Source organism: Pelodiscus sinensis, chromosome 1 (assembly GCF_052426305.1).
Source record: "Pelodiscus sinensis isolate ZL-2025 chromosome 1, ASM5242630v1, whole genome shotgun sequence".
Classification (NCBI taxonomy): Eukaryota; Metazoa; Chordata; order Testudines; family Trionychidae; genus Pelodiscus; species Pelodiscus sinensis.
Window position 1 is genome coordinate 205,637,712 of NC_143052.1, and position 21,207 is coordinate 205,658,918.

Consider the following 21,207-nt stretch of genomic DNA (forward strand, 5'->3'; position numbering starts at 1 on the left):
AAAGTGTGAAATCAAGGTTATGACCACGTGTGGCATTTTTGGTATCAGCATTAGAGAGGTTCTTGGAAAACTGGCCCGTGTTTAGGTAAATGGAACCTGAAGACTGGCTATTATCCGTGGCCTGGGGAGGTATCACAGTGTTTCTGGGGAGAAGGGAGGAGGTCTGGCAGTTGAGAGATGGAGCTGTGTTACAACACTACAACAACACTAATTCCCAGTTTTCCTGCAGCTAACTCCTTAAACTCTATCAGACCCTCACAATGACACTTGTCCTCCTTTTGGTAACAGTTGCCTCTCCATCCCTTATCCAGGAAGCAACAGGAGGAGGTTTCAGGATCTTGCAACAAAAGTCAGGAGTTTGGGAGCTTTTGGGATAAAGCCCAGGGTAGTTCTACAATGAAAGTTGTAGAGAACAGAGACTAGGGACCTTATATTAAGGCAAAGGGGGGTTTCCTGAGGTTTCCAGGGTAAGTATATTCATTCTTGTAAGTTCAGTGTGATATCTAAAAGGCTAGTTGGAACAAATGCATTAAGGATGTTCAGTATCAGGTAACTGACTAATCGAATAGTTGATTCATTTTTGCATCGACTATTCGATTAGTCGATAGAGCACCTCCACCTTTGAAGTGTAGCAACAGTTGCAAATTAACATTATGGAACAGATCAGTCCTACTTTCCTCCACTCTTTGTGTCCTCACAACTGCAGGTACACACATGCACTTGGACACACCTCTCTTAGTCACAATCCCTAGTCCTTTCACAGTATCAAAGTGAGAACAGTTTAGTTGCTTGTAGAAAGCTTCTTTTCCCTCTTTCCCTCTTCCCCCATACACTACCGCTTTTGTAGTTTAACATGATACCTGTCTAGTTATAGGCACTTGGGTTCCCTGTGGAAAAAAGAACAAAAGATAATCTTTGAAATTAGGTCACACTGTCAAATCTTCAAAGACTTCTTGTGGAAAGGAAGAGAAGCAAGATGAGTAAAAAACTCTGCCAGCTTCAAGATGCCTTTGACAGATTCTGTATTTGCCGTTTTCTAGTTTTTTTCTCTGCTATATTTTTCCTGAACAGCATGGACCTTGTGTGTCTCTACTGATTTCCTGGTCATGGAAGCAGATATATATTATTGCCTTAGTAATCATTGCACATGGAAACAATAATTGTGTGTCTGTTGTTCCTGGTACATCCTGACATGGGATTTATTCCTGTGGTAGACACGCTATTATTTTTACTTGTCAGATCACTCCTATCACCTAAAGTTTATGCAGTGATTTTTATTGATAATAATAAATAGCAAGTTAATTGACAATTTGGAAGGCATCCCAAAGAAGCCAGGATAATAGTGATTATACTGAAATAGTTGTTTCCTCAATACATTCAGTGGCAGAGCAGATATGACTGTAACCTGCTTTTTTAATTATCTAGAAAGAGCTTAAAGAGGGCAGGTTTTTTTCCTAGAAAAATATATTTACCCTGGAAAACCATAGTCAGCAAGAATCTATTTAATTCCTGCTCAAATCCCATTGAAACAGAATATTGGGAGACATGTCTTTCTGCAGGATCGGGGTATAATATTTCATTTTACCGATACTATACTGTCCTTTTCAGTGTATTTTCTTCTCTCAAATTATAATTTCTATACTTCCCTAACTGAAGAGATCTTAGGACACCCCAGAAGGCTAGTGAAGTTCTGAGACAAACTAATCAATATAGGCATTATTAAAATAGTGAACTGACTGCCATTATACCACTAGTGCTGATTACAAATAGAAAGGCTTAAATAAAGCAGTTTACGTGTTCTTTTGTCAGGTCATATATTATGCATGTTCGATTTCCTCTGCAGTCATCACAAAGTGTGGAAGAAATTCAAGAATTCAATAAAATTAGCCTGAAATCATTGGTTATAAATTAGACATTCATGTAGGTTAATTCTGTTATCAATGATAGGCTGCTTGCTCTTGGCATGCATTTGTCAGGGCTGCAGGCTAATAAATTATTTTTTCTTTTCCTAAAATAAGAGAAAATGTCAGCTTCTTGACATTTTTTGAGCTCTGAGGTAACAACAATATCCAGATGAATATACCATAAGAAAAAGCATCTTAGCATAGATGAGCCAACAGTGTCTTCATACAGTGAGAATTTCCAATCATATGTGGCAATGGGGAGTGAGCACATCGGTTATAATGGTGCACCTGACTTTGCCTCAGCTGAGAACTTTTTTGTTCCAATTGCTGCAATGTATCATTTAATTTACTAGATGTTTGCAGACCACAATGCATTCATCAGGAGGGAAAGAGGACAGGGATAGGTGCCACATCACATTGGAAATTATTCATATAGTTGGTCTCTACAGACTTATTTCACAGCATCAGCACTTGACATAACATGCAGAATGGAACACTGTGAAGAAGAGGTGATAAAGACACAGGCATACTTCTTATTCTGGATGTCAACATGGATCTCTGTTTACAGTTGTATATAAAATATACCAAGGCAGGTTTGAAGGTTTAAGCCATTGCCAGTGCTATACGGCTATATATCAGCAGCGGTTCCAGAAGCCATTGTGCATGAGGCGAATACTCAAGTAACTCCTCTTATATCTGGTTATAGGATGGAGTGTGCATTCCTGACCACCTTTCCTAACTCTGCTAACCAGGAGAAGGGAAGGGAATATAGCTGTGTTCTCTTCAAGGAATCTAGTGCCACTTCATCTAGTGCCCCCTTCATCAGGGACATGGGTAAAGAGAATGTTCTTTGTGCCCGCCTCACCCTTTACATCTACTCAAAGTGGAGTTTAGCCCCAGAGTGTACTGCCACTCGTGGAAGCTGTCTGAAACTATCTGTTTGCAGTGGTGCAGACAAAAACATGCACTCCTACCCAGCCTTTAACAAATAGAAATTGTAGTTGTATTGCTTTCTTCATCAAAGCAGCTCTGCCTCTTCCCTGCTGTCTTTGGGCACAAGCAAGGAGCAGTCCTTTGTCCTTTAGATTGCTTTTTAGAATGTAAGCTTTTCAGGGAAAGGATGTATCTTCTGGCATGTCTATAAAGCACATCACATCCTTTGAGTAGTGTATAATAACAATAGGTTGAATCTTGGGGTTATGTGTGACACTCTTGGGGAAGTGTGCAGATGCCCTTTCTCAGTGGGTGCTTCTAAAGACAGTATATAGCAGTGTTTCTTAAACTTTTTAAGACCGAGGAACCAAACAATATTTTTTTTATGAGGAAACCCAAGGATTTTTTGTTGAGGAAAAAAAAAGCTTGCCCCTTGAACAACAGACGACACTTTTACTGGCAACAATATTTGCTCACTGCCCTATGAAGCCTTCTAGACTTCTGTCTTTTTGAAAAGGGAAATGTAATTTAATCTGCTTATTCATATTGGTGGAAATTATAAATTCAATACCTTATCAAGCACGGGTTAATGTCAAGCAGCTGACTGTCAGCAGCCATAGCAGCTACGCCAGCATTAAGAGCACTGAGTGCCTTACCCTGCTCCCTAATTCACAGTGGGTCCCTTACTTCTTAATGTGTTATCCTTCTATAGTTGTAGCCCCTGGCTCTGTTATTTTTGACACAGAATACTAAAGGGAAGGGCCTTGTCTGTGCAAGAGGGTGGAAAGTACTGGCCCCCGTCAGCCGTCCTGGCTAACAAGGGAGGACTAAAGACAGTGGTGCAAAGACCTAGTTGGGGTGGCAGCTTTAGGGAAGTTCTCTCCCCTAACAGGCAGGATCCCGAGAGCAGCAGCAGAGACAGCCAATCAAAGTTGGCCCTGCAATGCTCCTCCCCTCTGGCACAACCGAGGTGCGGAACTTTCCCAGGCAGTTGTAAGCCGGGCGCAGAAGCACGTGAGGAACGTGGGGAGCCCCACCTCATTTCCAGCTGCGTCACCACTCACTCACCTCTTCACACCACCCGCTGCATCTCAGCAGATCTCACGGCCATTTTTTTTCTTTAAATGGATGTGGCACACCTGTGAGTTCTCTGTGACACACCCGTGTTCTGCAGAACACAGTTTAAGAAACAAGGGTATATAGCCTAGCACATTGCCTCTGCACTGTGACTAGCAGAAATGGGATCCACATGAGAGCTAAACATAAGTAAAGAACAATGCTTCACTTGTCTGCCCCTTCTCTTGCATGTCATGCAAGGGTCAGGTGCAAACTGAAGTAAATGTATAATTTAATCAATAAAATACTGAGTTGTCATTCCGTTCTTAGGCAGATATTCATTGACTTAATTGGGAGTTTTGTCTTGAATAAGTAAAGGCCTCAGTGTAAAATGCTAACTGGACCATAACATTCAAACTTACACAGAGTATTAGTATCCCAAACTTAAAGACATTAAAGCATGCCAAGAAATCTTACGTTAATTTGGCCATTACAGTTAGTAGATACATAGACAAAATAACATTGTTTCTCACTCTCAGAAATCAAAATGCAGGATTTTTAAAATAGTCATCATTTGAGTAAATGTAAGAGATGTGTCTGCAACAAATTCCTCCAACTGACTCAACTTGCTCGGTGGTATATTCAGAGAGCTGCCTAAGTCTATAGGGGTACGTTTACACTGGAGCGCTATTTTGGGATAAAAAAAAAAGCACTTTTTGCGCAAAAGCATCCTTGCCAATCTAGACGCTCTTTTGCGGAAGTACTTTTAACAGAAAATCTTTTCTGTTAAAAGTATTTCCACAAAATCATGCTAGTCTAGACGCAACCATTAAGTTTCTGACAGAATTTACTCTTCAGATACTCATATAATTCTTTGTATTGTAAAAGGTATTTCCTGGTAGCCTAAAAGCCAAACCTTCATGACCCAATCTATGTTTTTGCCACTCATGACATACAACTCTCCTCTTTGCAGTAGTTATCTTAGGTATTATGCTACACTAGTACTTCCCATGTGTTTTACAATAGCAAAGTATTGCATAAGACCTCTATAAATTAAGCTCTAGTTTATAACCAAGATAGGTAAAACTTTGAAATAAACAAGCAGTGAAGACTGCTCAGAAATGTACAGTGTGATACATGGTAAGTGGCAACTAACTCAGGGTACGTCTACGCTGCAGAGCTATTTCAGTATCCCAAAATAGCTATTCTGCCTCTATGGAAGCAGCCTGTTGTTTTGAAATAGATTACAAAATAATGAGCGGCTTATTCTGATGTCCCAGTAAACCTCATTCCACGAGGGTTAAGGGGAATTTCGGAATTGCATGTTATTTTGAAATACACTCAAAATAAGATATGCAATTTGTGTAGCACAAATTACGTAGCTTATTTCGAGCTAAGGGTGCTGTGTAGACACATCCTCAGTGTCTAACACCCAGGTTATAGTCCAGATCTATCCCACTAGATGGATTTCCACAGCTTTCATGTTAAATTCAAATTCTGTGTAATCAAAACTTTCTTTTAAAAAGACAAAGTTTCTAGCTTCCAAATGTAAACCAATGGAATGTTTCTGGGTCTGCTCTGGAGAAATGTGTGCTCCCCTTTGCTTCACTCACTGGATTGGGATTAGCTCTTCAGCCTAATGATGCCACTTTTTAATCCAACCTTAACTGTTTCATTGCTGATCATATGAACACTTGGGGGGTGGACCAAGAGTGATGGAAGGGGAAGAAAACGCGTATAGAAGAAAGAAGAAGAGAAACAAAGAAAGGATGGGAAAGAAAATGCCAAATAACAGTGGCCCAGAAGATGACCACATTTTCCCACTGATGCCAAACACAAAAGCAAGACTTTTAACAAGTAATTATAAAAATAGCTAAAAGTCTTGTTACTACATCAAAGACCAAATTCTGCCCTTGATCTTTGTGTAAATTTCCCAAGGCTAGCATTGAGAAATCGGCTTGGGTATATATGAATATATGTATTCCTAGATTTACACTTTGACCTCTGGACTTTAATTGAGAATGGAAGGTGATTTCCTCCTCTGAATGGATCTGGAAGACATGTCGGAAAATAAGAAGTTTGCTCAATCCGCTGGGCACCCATTATGTCTACGTCAGAAGCAAAGGAGCACACGTGGTGAACATGATAACACTGAGTGTACCCCAGAACTAACTGCAGTTTTCTACTTACTATAAAGTTTTAGTGTAGCCATATCAATTTTATTTTATTTTCTGATACAGCGGCAGTAGCCACAGTGATAGCTGAGAGTCACCTTGGATTTCCCATTACAGACTGGGTAATCTTTTGCCTCTCAAACAGCATTAGCTGTTCCAGTGCTGTTCATTGTGAAGCATGCTGAAGCCTTGTCCCTTCCAGCTAGGTTTCAAAGTTTGACTCTGGCATCAGTCGCAGAAGGGATCCCTTCACATAGTGAGCAGCTTAATCAGCCCATCCTTCCATTTTGCAACGCACTAAATGCTCATTGGTCCCTCAGAAAGCACATGTTGTTTCTAGTTAATCAAATGCTGGCAGTGATCTTCCATCTTACCTTGTTGACAACTATTTGTAGTAATCCGGCTGAAGTTGATGTTGGAATTTTGTACTAAAGTTGACAGTGCTGAGGACTAGCATTTAATATGGCTTTATGTCCCCAATTTACATTGTATTTATTTCGCTTCACAGGCCTTCAAGAGGGAGCTGAAAATGAAAGAACCTGTTATCATGAGTGCACTTGAGACTGTGCGAATGTTCCTGGCAGAGCAGCCTCTGGAGGGACTGGAGAAGCTCTACCAGGAGCCTAGAGGTAATTGAATGTAGAGCTGTAATAACATATTGATAGAAGGATCAGTGATGATTGAGAGACCATAAATTCTCACTGCCACTGTCAGAGCAGCTCTTATATACTCCAAGCTGCATATCACTATCTTGTAACCTGGACCAAATAAAAGTATAGATGAATACTTGAATAAACATTCATATTTAAAAGAAAACTGTGAAGAGCTCAACACCTCTCGTGCAGATGTATAACTTATAGAGCAATTCGTGATTCGTACATTTCAGTAGTTAACCTCTTAGGCTATGTCTACACTACACCTTTTTTTCACTATTTTTTCAGAAGAGGCTTTTCTGAAATGTGGCCCATCTACACTGGACCAAATTTCAGAAAAACCCCATCTTTCGGAAGATCCCTTCCTCATGGAATGAGAAGGACAGGGCTTCTGAAAGAGAGTGTCTGCTCTTCCACACAAAAAAAAGCGGAAGAGCAAACGCATTTCCCTGGACACAGCTGAGTTTTTTTGGGATACCTCTGGGATCCTGAAAACCCCCTGCAGTCTAGACATACCCTCAGAGATGGGAAATCCATGCTACTTTGAAAAATTAACCAAAGTAAGTTACAGCTGACTATCCTAACATTTATTTTTCTCAAAATTTAGTATAAAATGCTCTAGGAAAAAAGCAGATTGCATCAATAGAAATTATATATGTGCCAAATAAACACCTTTGCTTTATTCTTGTGGTTCCAGTTCAGCAAAGCTCTAATTCATGCTTAACTTAAGCACATGCTTAAATTTAAGCAATTTCACAAGTGCTTTCTTGAATGGGTATGGGACATAAAGACTGGCTCAAGTCTATTTGAAAGTTAAACATGCACCTAAGTTATTTGTGGAATCAGGACCCCCTTCCAAAGACTTATAAGTGTATTACAGTGCGGTGATATTTAATTGTACTAGGATTTTTGAGGGACCCCAAACGATTGTATATTAATAAAGTATAGATGATAGATGTCTTTGGTTATGAATAGTTTTCTTGCTATGCTTTTGAACTTCTCAGTCTTGCCCTGATAGCTCTTTTCCTTAAAGGATGGAATATGCTCTAATGGCCTGTTGAACTTCACATTTAGAGCTGTCTCCTGAAGAAAGGGCCCAGAATGTCAGCAAACTCCTCCGAAGACAGGCAGATGAGGTCAAAACTGAATGGGATAAACTGAACCTGCATTCTGCTGACTGGCAAAAGAAGATCGATGAGGCACTTGAAAGGCTGCAGGAGCTCCAGGAGTCAGTGGATGAATTGGACCTGAAGCTGCGCCAGGCTGAAGTGACCAAGAGTTCCTGGCAGCCAGTGGGGGATCTGCTAATTGACTCTCTGCAGGATCACCTAGAAAAAGTCAAGGTATCAGTTGGCTTCTACTCTTCAACATTTGTGGGGGAAAGGTGCAGTTGGTTTTGTTTTCATTGTTATTCTCCCTCATTGTTATTCTCCCTCCCTTCCTCTCAAGCAAGAAACATTTTTAAATGAAATATAGGCAGATTTTAAAGAACTATATTTAAAGGATGATCTAATTTCCTGGTAAAATCAGTGTTAAAATAGAGTTACAGTTAAAAGTATACATCAGTAATTTATGCAAAAAAAATGGGGTTGTCTGACATCCCCAGCATAGATACTATTAAGCCAGTGAATTTAAGGTTATGATTAAATTTAAAAGAAATCCAGACATATTAATTCCGCCCACCATATAATGGTGTTGGTAGCACATTAAATTGATTTTTAGAGATAGATTTTTTTTATCTCCCTCCTCTTCCATCTCTGACAACTCATGATATCATCACTAGGAGGGTATTTCCTCACCTACCCTACTTAATGAGTCAATCTGGTAAATTAGGATTTTTGTTTTGTTTTAAACAAAATACTTGGGAATAATGGTAAACTTGCCGAGTTCTTTCTTACAGAACATCATTTGTTAGACTGTGTTGAAAAGAAAACTTTATTATGAAAAATAACAGCAAAGAAAGTCATTAAGCAGGAAAAAATTATCATCAATTCTCGCCAGACAAAATATGTCCATGAGGGCTATATAAGAAAACTGAAGATTCTGCAGTATTCTGTTTTAAGATCATAGATGACAAATAAAAGGTCTGACACCTATTTTGTGTTTGACTGAATACCTACAATTAATACATACATTTAATACAAAATGAAACAACTCCAGCGGCAGAGACTGACTCAGTAGCCCTGTGATGAGGATAGTCACTTGGGATGTGGGAATCAGATTCAAATCCTTACACCAAATCAAGCAGAGCAGAGACTTGAACCTGTGGGCAGGTCTACATTCTGGGGCAAAGTCAACCTAATTTATGCAGCTCCACATAGTTGGAGTCAGTGTACTTTAGGTTGAGTTATTATGGCATCTGCACTGTGCTGGATCGACAGGAGAAACTCTCCCATCGACTTTCCTTACACTTCTCATTCTGGTAGACCACCAGAATCAGTGAGAGAGTGATCAGCCATTGATTTAGTGAGTCTTCACAAGCTCCACTAAATCCAACCCTTGGGTGATCAGTTACCATGCATTGATCCCGAACCTAGCCAGTGTAGATAAGCCCAGCGTGGCCCACATCCCAGGTGAATGCTCTATCCACTAGGGTAGATCTCTGTCTGGGCTTGTCCAGATATTCTATCCTTGACCTGATAAACCTTCCCAATGAAATTTTAATCAAAACTAATATGGATGAGTCAACATTGACTAACAAAGAAATATTTTGTCAAAAAATTCTTAATTAGAACTATTTGAAACCTATATATTGGCCAAAACTATGGCCTTTTTTTATTCTGTTATAACATGGGCTAAATTGCAAATGGGCAAACCGTATACACATACATGGCATTTCAAATCCTTTTAAGTGATAATATTTCAAACCCAGTGTGACAGTTGTAGCATAGGTAAGATAGAGCACTCTAGGCAGTGCATTTCTAAGAGACGATGATAATACTATTTGGGTGGTGTTACAAAGGCACTAGGCCAGCAGCTGAGTAATGTTAACTACCCGAGAAAAGTAGTAATTGCCTCAGAATGAACTGCCTAGAGTGTTGTTATTGCTCTATGGAAATAGAATTTCTATATAAATAGTGAAAATAGATGGATGTGAGCATTTGCTGGGCAGTGTAGTCATGTCTGTAACATAAATAACGTGTAAGAAAGTCACAGTTACATCTGCAGTTTAAAAGCCATCTTCATAAATTACTGAGTGCATGATTGTTTGCTGTGCTGTTGTAGATGTGTTAGTCCCAGGATATTAGAGAAACAAAGCAGGGAGTTAAGATCTTGTACTGAGCTAAATTCCATTTTAGAATGTGGAGTTATATAACTCAATATTATAAACTGTACTGTTGTGTATAAATTCATGTGTTTTTAAGTGCATGGTTTAAGAAGAAATAAGATGTTCTAATTTTAGAGATTCTTTAATTTTGCATTTCAGTTTAAACACACACAAAGTATGAACATTAGAGCTAGGTCAAAGAACCCTTCAGTCCTGATCATGCAAACATTTACACATATACTTAACTTTAAGCTGCATAGCCCCATTGACTTGAAGTGTATATATGCATAATTGATTGCAGGATCAAAGCCTCAGTGCGTTGAGGGTTTTGGTTGGATTTTGTTCTTGGTTTGTTTGTTTTTTTATGTACATGACTCATTTTATCAGGAGAGTGCAGGCAGAATAGTGCAAGAAGATCAGAAACAAAAGAGTTTTTTAAAGACCATGTATATACTGGGCAAAGGAGGGTCATTTTGTTCTCTTCAGTCCAAGGAAGTTTGCATACAAAACAAACTGAAGTGGCTTAGATTTTGCCAGACTCAACTTTTTACTCTATTTTATTTTTAGTTTGCAAAAACTCAGCCCAAACTAGGATGGTTCATCTGGTATCCAAATCCACTGGTTCATCAGCTATTAGAAGTACTGTAGATAGTTTAAGTGTCAGGATGATCTCTGTATAGTTCTATCATCATTAATGTCGCAAACACAAGGTGCACAGTCATCTGATACTTCCAGAGATGCTAGAAGAGCCACAGAGAACATGACGATTTGATGGGACACACATATATAAGAGCAGCCATACTGTGTCAGACCCAAGATCCATCTAGTTCAGTGTCCTGTCTTCTGACAGTGATTGATTCCAGGTGCCGGCAAATTGCTTCCAGCAAACAAAGGCAAGGGACACCCTCTTTGCCTACCCTGACTAATAGTCATTCCATGAATGTATCTAAGTCTTTTTTGAATCTGTTATAGCCTGGGCCTTCACAACATCCTCTGGGTGGGAATTCCACAGGTTGACCATGCAATATGTGGAAAAATACCTCCTTTCGTTTCTTTTCAACTTGCTGCCTATTAATTTCATTTGTTGGCCCCCTAGTTCTTGTGTTATGAGAAGGCATGAATAATAACTTCCTAATTTACTTTCTCCACACAGTCATGACAAAACAAGTAAAAAAGAGAAAAACTCAGTTACTTTCTGTGATGGGGTATACCAGCCCTGCACTGGGAAAGGTGGGCTTAACCAGACTCACCTGGCTGAAAAAACACTGCCCCTGAAGCCCGGCAGGACATGCTCAGACTGCAGACCAGGTATAAAAGCCAGGAGAGAGACTCAGAATGGGCTGACTGCTAAGGAGGAAGGGAGGCATTGCATAAGCTCCTGCAGGCAAACTGCCAGAAGGATTGGCCCTGGAAACCAGCCAGTGAGATACCAACACCGCAGAATGGGATATGAAGGAAGGACCCTGGAAGAAGGCCAAAGGAGACTGGTAGGAAGTAGCTTAGGGCAGGATATTGTAGCCCATGGCTCTCAGCATGTTGCAGTGGGATTCCCCGCTGACAGAGTAGTAGATCACAAAATTGCTAATAGGGCCTTGGGCTGGGACCCACTGGGGCAGGGAGGCTGCTAAGCCGCACTGCCCTGGTGAGAGGGGCGTTGACTAAAAACCCCGGCTGCTAGGCTACACTGCCCTGGTGAGAGGGATGTTGACTAGAAACTCTGGCTGCTAGAACACGGCCCTGGTGCTGGGGTGCGGGAGTATAATCACAGTTGCATTGCAGGATATGCCGGGTTGGTGGTGGTCTCAAGAAGCCCAGGGACACGGCGACTCCCCTTGGGAGATGTGATGAGCATATCACCCCGCAACACTTGCACAGAGCTATTCACAAAGATTTCTGTATTTCCTGCCAGTAATTAATCATACGAGAAAAAAACTTTTAGTCTGTGCACACTAAGACTTTGTCTACAACTACAAAGTTTCGTCACCAAACATTGCCTTTTGGTGACAAAACAATGAGCTTGTGCACACTGCAATGCACCCGTCCCCTTCCTAAGCCTTGGGAAGTATCTGACAGTTCAATGTGCTACTCTGATGGGGAACAAACAAAAACAAATCATTGGAATTCTCCTGTTCTGCCCTGCACTAGGAACACAGCAGCAAGTGGGTTGATACTGCAGGGAGAAGAGGACAGATTGCTGTGCTGCTTTGACATTCCTCAGAATGGAGCACTCACAGAGCTTATCATGATGCTGCTTCCAGCAAACTGAGGAGGCTGAGGGAAAACTCGGAATCCCAAAATGCACAGCTATCAACTCTGCCTTCCCACAGCACTGCACTGTGGGATACATACCCAGAGTCCATTGCTCATGCTGTTGATGATGGTGTCCCCAGTGTGGACATGATCTGTTGAGTGTAAACACTCTCTGGCGATTTTTGTTTTGTCAAGTTTTGGGTGTTGGCATTAGTTTTGTTGACAAAACTTGGTAGTGTAGACACACCCGAAGAATCTCAAGTGATGTCTGCAAAGTGTCCACCTTGATCATTCTCCTTTACAAACTTTCCCCTTCCACACCTCAGATGGTACCCAAACAAGCAATATCACACTGAGGAAACCAGCTTCACCATGGTAATTACCAGTCTCCTTTCCATGGTAATGAGAGGTCTCAATCTCACACTAAGGGTTGGGAGCTGGTTTCCCCAAGAAAAAAAGCCTCTTTCCTCATGCTAAGGTTAATGCAGCTACTGCTGTTCATCTCATGTCTTGAGAACAAGAGAGTATTCATAGTTCAGACATAATACTGAACAACATCATCAGAAAACAGCGCATACTGCTGTCTTTTAACATTAATGAACTACTCAGCTTGCTCTCTGTCTTTTCACACGGGCTCCATTGTCTTGCTTGCTGCCTTGTGATTGCTTTTCAAAGTTGCCTCTTCCCCCAAAGCCTTTTACTGAAGAAAAAAGTTTCCATTTAGAGAAAAGAAATGGAAATGGTGCCAGATCCAGGCAATTTATGGGATTTCCCTCAGGAAAGTATGGGGGTTTGACAGCTTTCCCCATAATCTCCATAGCTTTCCAGACAGCCTTTTGAAAACTGGAAGCCATTGTTTCAGGGAGCTGTGGGATAGGTATCCAGACGGCAGTGCAGCTGCAATGTTGTTTACTGAATTAGTATGGATGTTACACCCAAAACAGCGGGATATTATGGATGGACTGCACAATTAATATTTAAACCAGCGATATGCCTTCAGGTCAGCCACCAGTAATTTAGTTGTCTGCTGTAAGCAAATTAACAGCACAGTCTTAAGAAACCTGTGGAGATAGATCTCTTATCTGAAAGTTTTCAGGCCATTATAAAAGAAATGAAGGCAAGGACAAAAGAATGGTGCCAAAAGCAACTTCAGTTCCAAACAAAAGTATCTGTCTTCAGTGTCATTAAATCAGGATGCCAACCCAACTGAAGGATAGATGCTCTAGTCCCATTTTGAAGTAATTCTGTTCTGTAGAGGAGTGCTTTGCTCTCTTCTATCAGCACATAAAGTGACCAAGTTGACTCAGTTTTCAAAGTAGGTTCACCTGCCTAAGTAGCTGAAACAAAATACAGGACTATGTAGCACTTTAAAGACTAACAAGATGGTTTATTAGATGATGAGCTTTCGTGGGCCAGACCCACTTTCTCACATCAAATAGTGGAAGAAAATAGTCACAACCATATATACCAAAGGATATAATTTAAAAAAATGAACACATATGAAAAGGACAAATCATATTTAAGAACAGAAGGCGGATGCAGGGGGCGGGGCAAAGGAAGGTAAATGTCTGTGAGTTAATGATATTAGAGGTGGGAAAGGTAGATGTCTGTGAGCTAATGGTATTGGAGGTGATAATTGGGGAAGCTATCTTTGTAATGGGTAAGGTAGTTGGTGTCTTTGTTGAGCCTCCCTCCCCCCCCCCCCGCGGAGAGTGTCGAATTTTAGCATGAATGACAGTTCAGAGGATTACCTTTCAAGTGCAGATTTGAAAGTCTTCTGGAGTAGGATGCATGTAATTAGGTCGTTGAGACAGTGTCCTGTCATTCATGCTAAAATTCGACACTCTCCGCGGGGGACTCAACAAAGACACCAGCTACCTTACCCATTACAAAGATAACTTCCCCAATTATCACCTCTAATACCATTAGCTCACAGACATTTACCTTCCTTCCCCCCACCCATGCATCCCCCTTCTGTTCTGAAATGTGATTTGTCCTTTTCATATGTGTTCATTTTTCTTAATTGTATCCTTTGGTATATATGGTTGTGACTATTTTCTTCCACTATTTGATCTGAGGAAGTGGGTCCGGCCCACGAAATCTCATCATCTAATAAACCATCTTGTTAGTCTTTGAAGTGCTACATAGTCCTGTATTTTGTTTCAGCTACACCAGATTAACATGGCTACATTTCTATCACTGCCTAAGTAGGACATTTTGAGCATTGTTTCACAGTTATCAATCCCCATACTATCAAGATCTCTTAAACTGGTCTTAGATGCTGCATCTTCACTTTTAAACATATGAATGAAGTAACTTTATAGCATGATATTCTATAGTATTGGATATAAAATATGGATTTTGAGATTCTTGATGTAAAGAAACCCCTTGAAAACTTCAGATTTACTTGTCTTTTGTCTCTGCTATTTGTACAAAAAAACCTCAAATACATTAAAATGTTGCTGGAATATTAGCCTCCAGCCAAATAAGAGCCACTTAGACATTCATGTGCATGTCTGGTTTTGCCTTCTTGCATCTTTTGCCACCTCATACATGTTTACTTGTCTTCTGAAATAAGTAGTGCATTTTTTCTTTTAAAAATTATTAAAATTGTGATTATGAAATAGTGAAGAAGGAGCACCAGTGAGAAACAGGCTTGCCTCCCTGTGTGTGTTTTCTCATCTCCACAGCCAGACCTGCATCACATGTTGCTTAGTCCCATATTTCTTAAGCAGTGACTTAGGTCTTGTCTGTGCTAAACCCTCTCATCGATCTAACCTACTCAACTTCAGCAACACAATTAATGTAGCTGAAGTTGATGTACTTCCTTCAGTGTCTTCTGTGCAGTAATGTCAGCAGGGCTGCTCTCCTGTTGACTCCTGCTACTCTTCTCATCCTGGTGTAGTACCGGAGTTTATGGGAGAGCACTCAAAGATTGATTTATCACATCTGAGCAGATGCAATAAATCGACCACCGGTGGGTCAGTTGCTGCAGCGTGGATCCACCCGGTAGCAAAGATAAACCCTCACACTTGTGGCTAACTTCTGGAGACATGTTCGAGTTCTCCTCAGGTATTGAACTACTTATCAACTGCTCCTAAATGACTTTATGTATCCATTTAATACCCTTGGTGCTTGAGCACTTTTACTATAACTGAGGCAGTGGCCAAACGGTCCCCACCGGGAACCCCAGGAGACACTGGGGCAGCATGGTGGGGAACTCATGCTAGAGTCCGGGAGCAGGGCAGTCACCAGGGGAGTGCCAGACCAGAGAGGTCCAACCTGTACAACTGTTGCTGAGAAGCAACTGTACTGGAGAGATGTGGTTCTTATTGTAAAAGGCAAAGATGGGATGGTTTCAGTAATCACTGTTGGCTGTGTCTACACTGGGCCACTTATTCCGGAAAATCAGCTCCTTTCCGGAATAAGCTGCGAGCTGTCTACACTGGCCCTTGAATTTCCGGAAAAGCAACGATGTTCTACTGTACAAAATCAGTCGCTATTCCGGAAAAACTATTCTGCTCCCACTTGGGCATAAGTCCTTATTCCGGAACACTGTTCCGGAAAAGGGCTAGTGTAGACAGTCCAGTAGTCTTTTCCGGAAAAAAGCTCCGATCGCGAAAATGGCGATCGGGGCTCTTTTCCGGAAAAGCGCGTCTACATTGGCCACAGACGCTTTTCAGGAAAAAGGGCTTTTCTGGAAAAGCAGCCTGCCAATGTAGACACTCCTTTTCCGGAATAACTGAAAACGGAATAGTATTCCGTTTTAAGCATTTCCGGAAATTCATGTCAGTGTAGACACAACCTGTATGTCTCTTGTTATGCAGTGGTTTTTGCTGAGAGATGCCTACAACATGGAAGTTGGGGTTCTGAGAGTAAAACCATTTATCGTGACTCAGGGCCATACTCTGTGTTTTATAGTGTAAAGGGACAGGAAGGATTTACTTCCAACATGAGTTATCTAAGTTAATACATAATCAGGCATTTTGTCACAAAGGAAAACAATAATTTGGGAGAGGGGCAGGTAAGATTTGTTTATGAACATAACTAGAAACACACATTACTGTCACCAGAAACCTATGGATATTAGGACACATGCAACTCTGCAGTCAAAGGGGAACAACAGAAGTGGTCTCTGCCAGAGGAAGACACTATTAAAATCTGATCAGAGCTCTATAGGAACTGTTCTAGAAGTTGCAATTTGGGAGAGGTGCTTACTCAACACCTCTTCTAACCAGCCAGTCCTAGCCACCTTTGGGGTTACAGGGATCAGTTCCTGACAACTCGCTGAAGAGGAGGTTGAGGATAGATTGTGATGCTACAACGATGATCCTGTCCATTTGTTATGCTTATAAAAAGTACATGGGATCATTTTCAGGAGGAAAAGGCAATACACCACGTTTCTTGCAAATAGAGCATAGAAATCAGCATATGCATTCACACACACACACAAACACATACAAAGTGCTACTGTTGGTGTCATAGTTACCAATCTTATTGGTGCTTATGCCAGCCTAGCGGCCAACTAGGTTAAGCGCAAGAAAGGAGTATGGTCCTGTCAGCCCCAGTAGAATGCTCCGATGTTGTCTTCACAGGACTAACCCAAGACTTCATGGCTACCCACCCCACTTTTATGGTTGTAAGTCCCAGCTTTAGTCTGGGGGGTGGGGAGGGAGGAGAGGATTGCAGTGTCATGCTTGAGTCATGGAATTATTTTACCTCAAGGCTGCTTCCATTGTCATGCTCTATCAGTACTTTGATGAATATCCTGGGAGTGACTGCAGCTGGTTTATCTCATTCACAATCTTGTTCACAGGTGTATAACTTTGTATTAGAGTGGTCAATTCTGTGCCTCTTCAGCTATCCTGAATTTCACTGGTGCCTGAGTTCACACCTCTTCATTAACCATTCTCACCATCTGGTGCTGGAGTCTTCTGTCTCTTGTCTTCCCACATCCACACATTCCTCACTTACAAGGACAGTTCATTTCAGAGAAAGCAATTTCTCTTACAAAGGAACAGGCAGGATTTCTCACAGACTTGCAAAGCTAAAAAAATTAAACAATTTCATACTGGCTTCTAATGCCTAAGACAAAATATGTTTAAATATTTAGCAGCTGCTATAAAACAAAGCTTATGAAACAAAATCTATATAACTACATAAATAAAGCCTATAAAACTACTACTCTGTGTCAAACCTACATATTTCTATGCTACCATATGCTTGGAGTGAGGGTTCAGACAGTGTAAATAAAGGAAACGTGGAGTGAATCTGGCTCCTTCTGTCAGCGGAAATGCAACAAATAGCAAATTGCAAATAAGGCTAAATCAGTACAAATGTGTCATGGGAGTGTGGAAATGTACACAATACCTAAACTTCCTGCCTATTGAGAGTCTCATCTGCTTTCCTTATTTACTGATGGGCCCTATATACTTAGACAACCAGAGAAACATTTACATATTGCCAAACTGAAATGTGGAGTTTGTCCTATAACGAGTTACTGCTGCTCAGAACAGAATTAACAGACTCTCAGGTTCTGAGATAACTTACTTTGATTTTCCATTGTTCTTTGGCATCACCTAAATTCCTCTCTTGTTCTTTTTTGGCAGTTTGCATGTCTACAACATGAAACCACTTTGGGATTTTGGGGGGGGGGGGCAGGATAGAAGATTGATGAGTTTTGACTAGTAGAATTTAGAGGGAAAACTTTTTGCATAGCTATCCTTTCTAGCATGCAAGCCAGGGGACCAAAGAATTTTGGAAGGGCTTGTCTATACTTGAAAAGCTCCAACACTGTTGTATTGTAGACATTCCCTACACTGATGGGTCTCAGCAACTCCAGTGGTGGTGCTGGTGATATTTTAGCAATTTACATGCTCTATTCCAGAGTTAGCCATCTCACTGCAGATATTTTCCCTACTGTTATTTCTAGATTTTAGAGAAATAAATATGGTACGTATAGTTATATGTAGAATATGAAATCAGTAGAAATCATGATTTGATTAGAGATTAAAAAGAGAAATCATTAATTATAAGCATAACCTAATGTAGTCATATTAAAGTAATAATAATGAAATCCTTAATTAAGAGTTGCAATACTGTTAAGCAACAAACTTAATTGTACACAATTCAAAATTCACATTTCAAATATGTTCATTTCCTTTTTAGAATATTAGTAAAGTAATAGCCTTTCCTAATTTAAATAGAATACTACTTTACTATTTCATTCCCATCGTGCCTTTGGATTCTGTAGAAGCAACTTGCAATAATTATTTCAGACATCTGCTTAGCATTCTTTGAAGTGCATATAAGTTCTTTTACAGTTTCATTTGAACTCCAGCTGTCTGCACCAAAGTCTATAATCAATCTGAATTAAGTTGTCCTACTTCCCTTAATATATTTTTATTAAGTTCTGCACTGGCCTCTTAGTGAGTCTTAAAAGCTAATTCATGCAGAATTGCCATTTTCTGCTAATTCATTTGTCAGCTTTCCAAATCCCAACTAAAAACAATTGGTGAGACAATTAGTAATTCTCTTCAGAATAACTTTTTCAGGAGTGGAATACATTTAGGCGTGTTCAGACCTTTCCCAGTAACACATATTTAGTGCAGGAAATGAACTGTTAGCACGTTACAGGGCTTAATTTTTAAATATAAATTTGTATTATAATCACTGTTTGATAAAATCAGAGATATTTTTCAATAACTACTATTCTTCATCTCAAATAGCAGTGTCACCATGCACGTGAAATTTGTTTAAATTAGAAGTCTCATTAGTATATATAAAACAATTTGAGACCCTGAAAATGTCTTTAGAATCATAGAATGATAGCCTGGAAGGAACCTCGAGAGGCCATGAAGCCCAGTCCCCTCCACTCATGGCAGACTGAACACCTTAGGCCATCCCTGACAGGTGTTTGTCTAACATGCTCTTATAAATCTCCCATGGTAGAGATTCCACAGCTTCCCTAGGCAATTTATTCCAATGGTTAACCACCCTGATGTTTTTCTTAATGTCCAACCTAAACCTACCTTGCTGCAATTTAAGACTATTGATTCTTGTCCTATCATCAGACATTAAGGAGAATAATTTTTTCTCCCTCTTCCTTGTAACAACCATTTAGGTACTTGAAAGCTGCTATGTCCCCTCTGAGTCTTCTCTTTTCTAAACTAAACAAAGAAAGTTCATTCAATCTTCCTTCATGGGTCATTTTTTCTAGACCTTTAATCATTTTTGTTGCTCTTCTCTGGACATTCTCCAATTTCTTTCCTGAAATGTGATGCCAAGAACTAGACACAATACTCCAGATAAGACCTAATTAGAACAGGGTAGAGCAAAAGAACGTCTCCTTACAAAACCTCTGTTAATGCAATCCCAGAATAATGTTTTGCTTTTTCTTTTTTTAACAATGTTACACTGTTGATTCATATTTTGCTTGTGGTCCACTATGAACTCTAGATCCCTTTCTGCAGTACTCCTTCCTAGGTAGTCATTTCCTGTTTTGTATGTGTGTAACTGATTGTTCCTTCCTAAGTGGAGTACTTTGCATTTGTCCTTATTGAATTTGATCCTATTGAACTCAGACCATTTCACCCAGATAATTCTGAATTATAATCCTACCATCCAATGCACTTGCAACCCTTCTCAGTTTAGTATCGTCTGCAAAGCACACTTTCTATGTCATTATCTCATTTATCATTGAACTTGTAATCTTAATTATGTCTCTGTGTATTTGGAGCTGTTGGGTGTTTACTGTGATTTAGTCTCATAAAATCACCAGCTGAAATATGTTGGATTTGTTATTGAATTAAGCTGGCTGTGCACTTACTGTGTCTCCTAAAACATCCAAGAATATTCAGCTAATCGGATCACTTAATTAACTGAAGCGCCTGACATCCCATTGCTATGAAAAGATGTCATTTTACACAATAGACTATTCTCTTGTCACTGTGGGAGGCAGGTGGAATTTTCTTTGTTTATTTTTTTTTATAAATATAACATTTATTTAAAATCATTGGGGGTGCTTCATAGTACATTCATGCCTGAGTCATGATGATATCTCTTTCATATCTTTATGGTTCTCAGTTTGTGTGCAATAAAAGCTCAGTTTTGCCTTGTGCTCTTTTGGTCTCATCCAAACAGGGCACGCACACACAAAAAATCATTTCTCAAATGAAGCATCATTAGAGAAGCAGTTATTTAACACTCGGAACTATTGTAAATTTAATCTTAGGAGTCTGATATGCCGTAGGTTGTTGTAATATAAATAATTGCAGAGACTAGAGAGTATTTTGTGTCAATAAGTTGCAGTGTAACTATGTTATAGATATAATGTAAATTGTTGTTACTAATTTATTACACATTTGTCAGCCAACGGTCAGGGCAGTGTGTGTGTGTGTATGTTTCCGAAAAAAGGTTTAACGTCTGTGTCTTTACTGCTAGGACCGGGGTCCCATCGCAGAGGGTGGCCAGCAGGCCAACAGATGCCCCGTTATATAGGAAGAGCTTATTACACCTTAGATTTTAGCTGCTAGAACACAGGGGTTCCTTTGCAGAGGGCAGCCTAGGAAAGGCTGAAAAGGTGCCCCAACAGATCTTGTCACCTGGGAGTGACACAGATCCAAACGCCCAAGCTCTACCTATGTCTGTCCCTTTATGACCGGCTGAAGTTCTTTTAAATTGTGCTTGGTTCTATTACAGCAATTGAAGGAGTCAGGTTAAAACTTAAACAGTTACAGGTTTATTTGAGGAAGCTTATAAATCATATGGTTGCAATGGCTATTGTTCTATTTCTTAACTACTAGCAAAATATAGATCTTAAAAATGGTTACAAAGAAGATAAAGATAGAAAAATACAAATAATGGTACCAAGTAACAGCTTACTCTTTCTATGTGAACACTTAAGACAGAGGACCACATCCAGGTACAATTTTTACCCCCTTCTGTGCCTCTCGACTCCAGCATGTCAG

At 40.1% G+C, this 21,207-nt stretch overlaps 1 protein-coding gene across 13 annotated transcripts in view; it reads left to right on the plus strand.

Annotated features, from left to right (window-relative positions):
* DMD (dystrophin) overlaps positions 1-21,207 on the plus strand; it is a 2,135,104-nt gene that overhangs the window by 1,790,155 nt on the left and 323,742 nt on the right. For all 13 annotated transcript variants that reach the window (XM_075916549.2, XM_089775838.1, XM_075916586.2 and 10 more), the window contains 2 exons: positions 6,576-6,696; positions 7,795-8,063. In XM_075916549.2, coding sequence (XP_075772664.2) covers positions 6,576-6,696; positions 7,795-8,063 — 390 coding nt within the window. The remainder of the gene's footprint in view (positions 1-6,575; positions 6,697-7,794; positions 8,064-21,207) is intronic.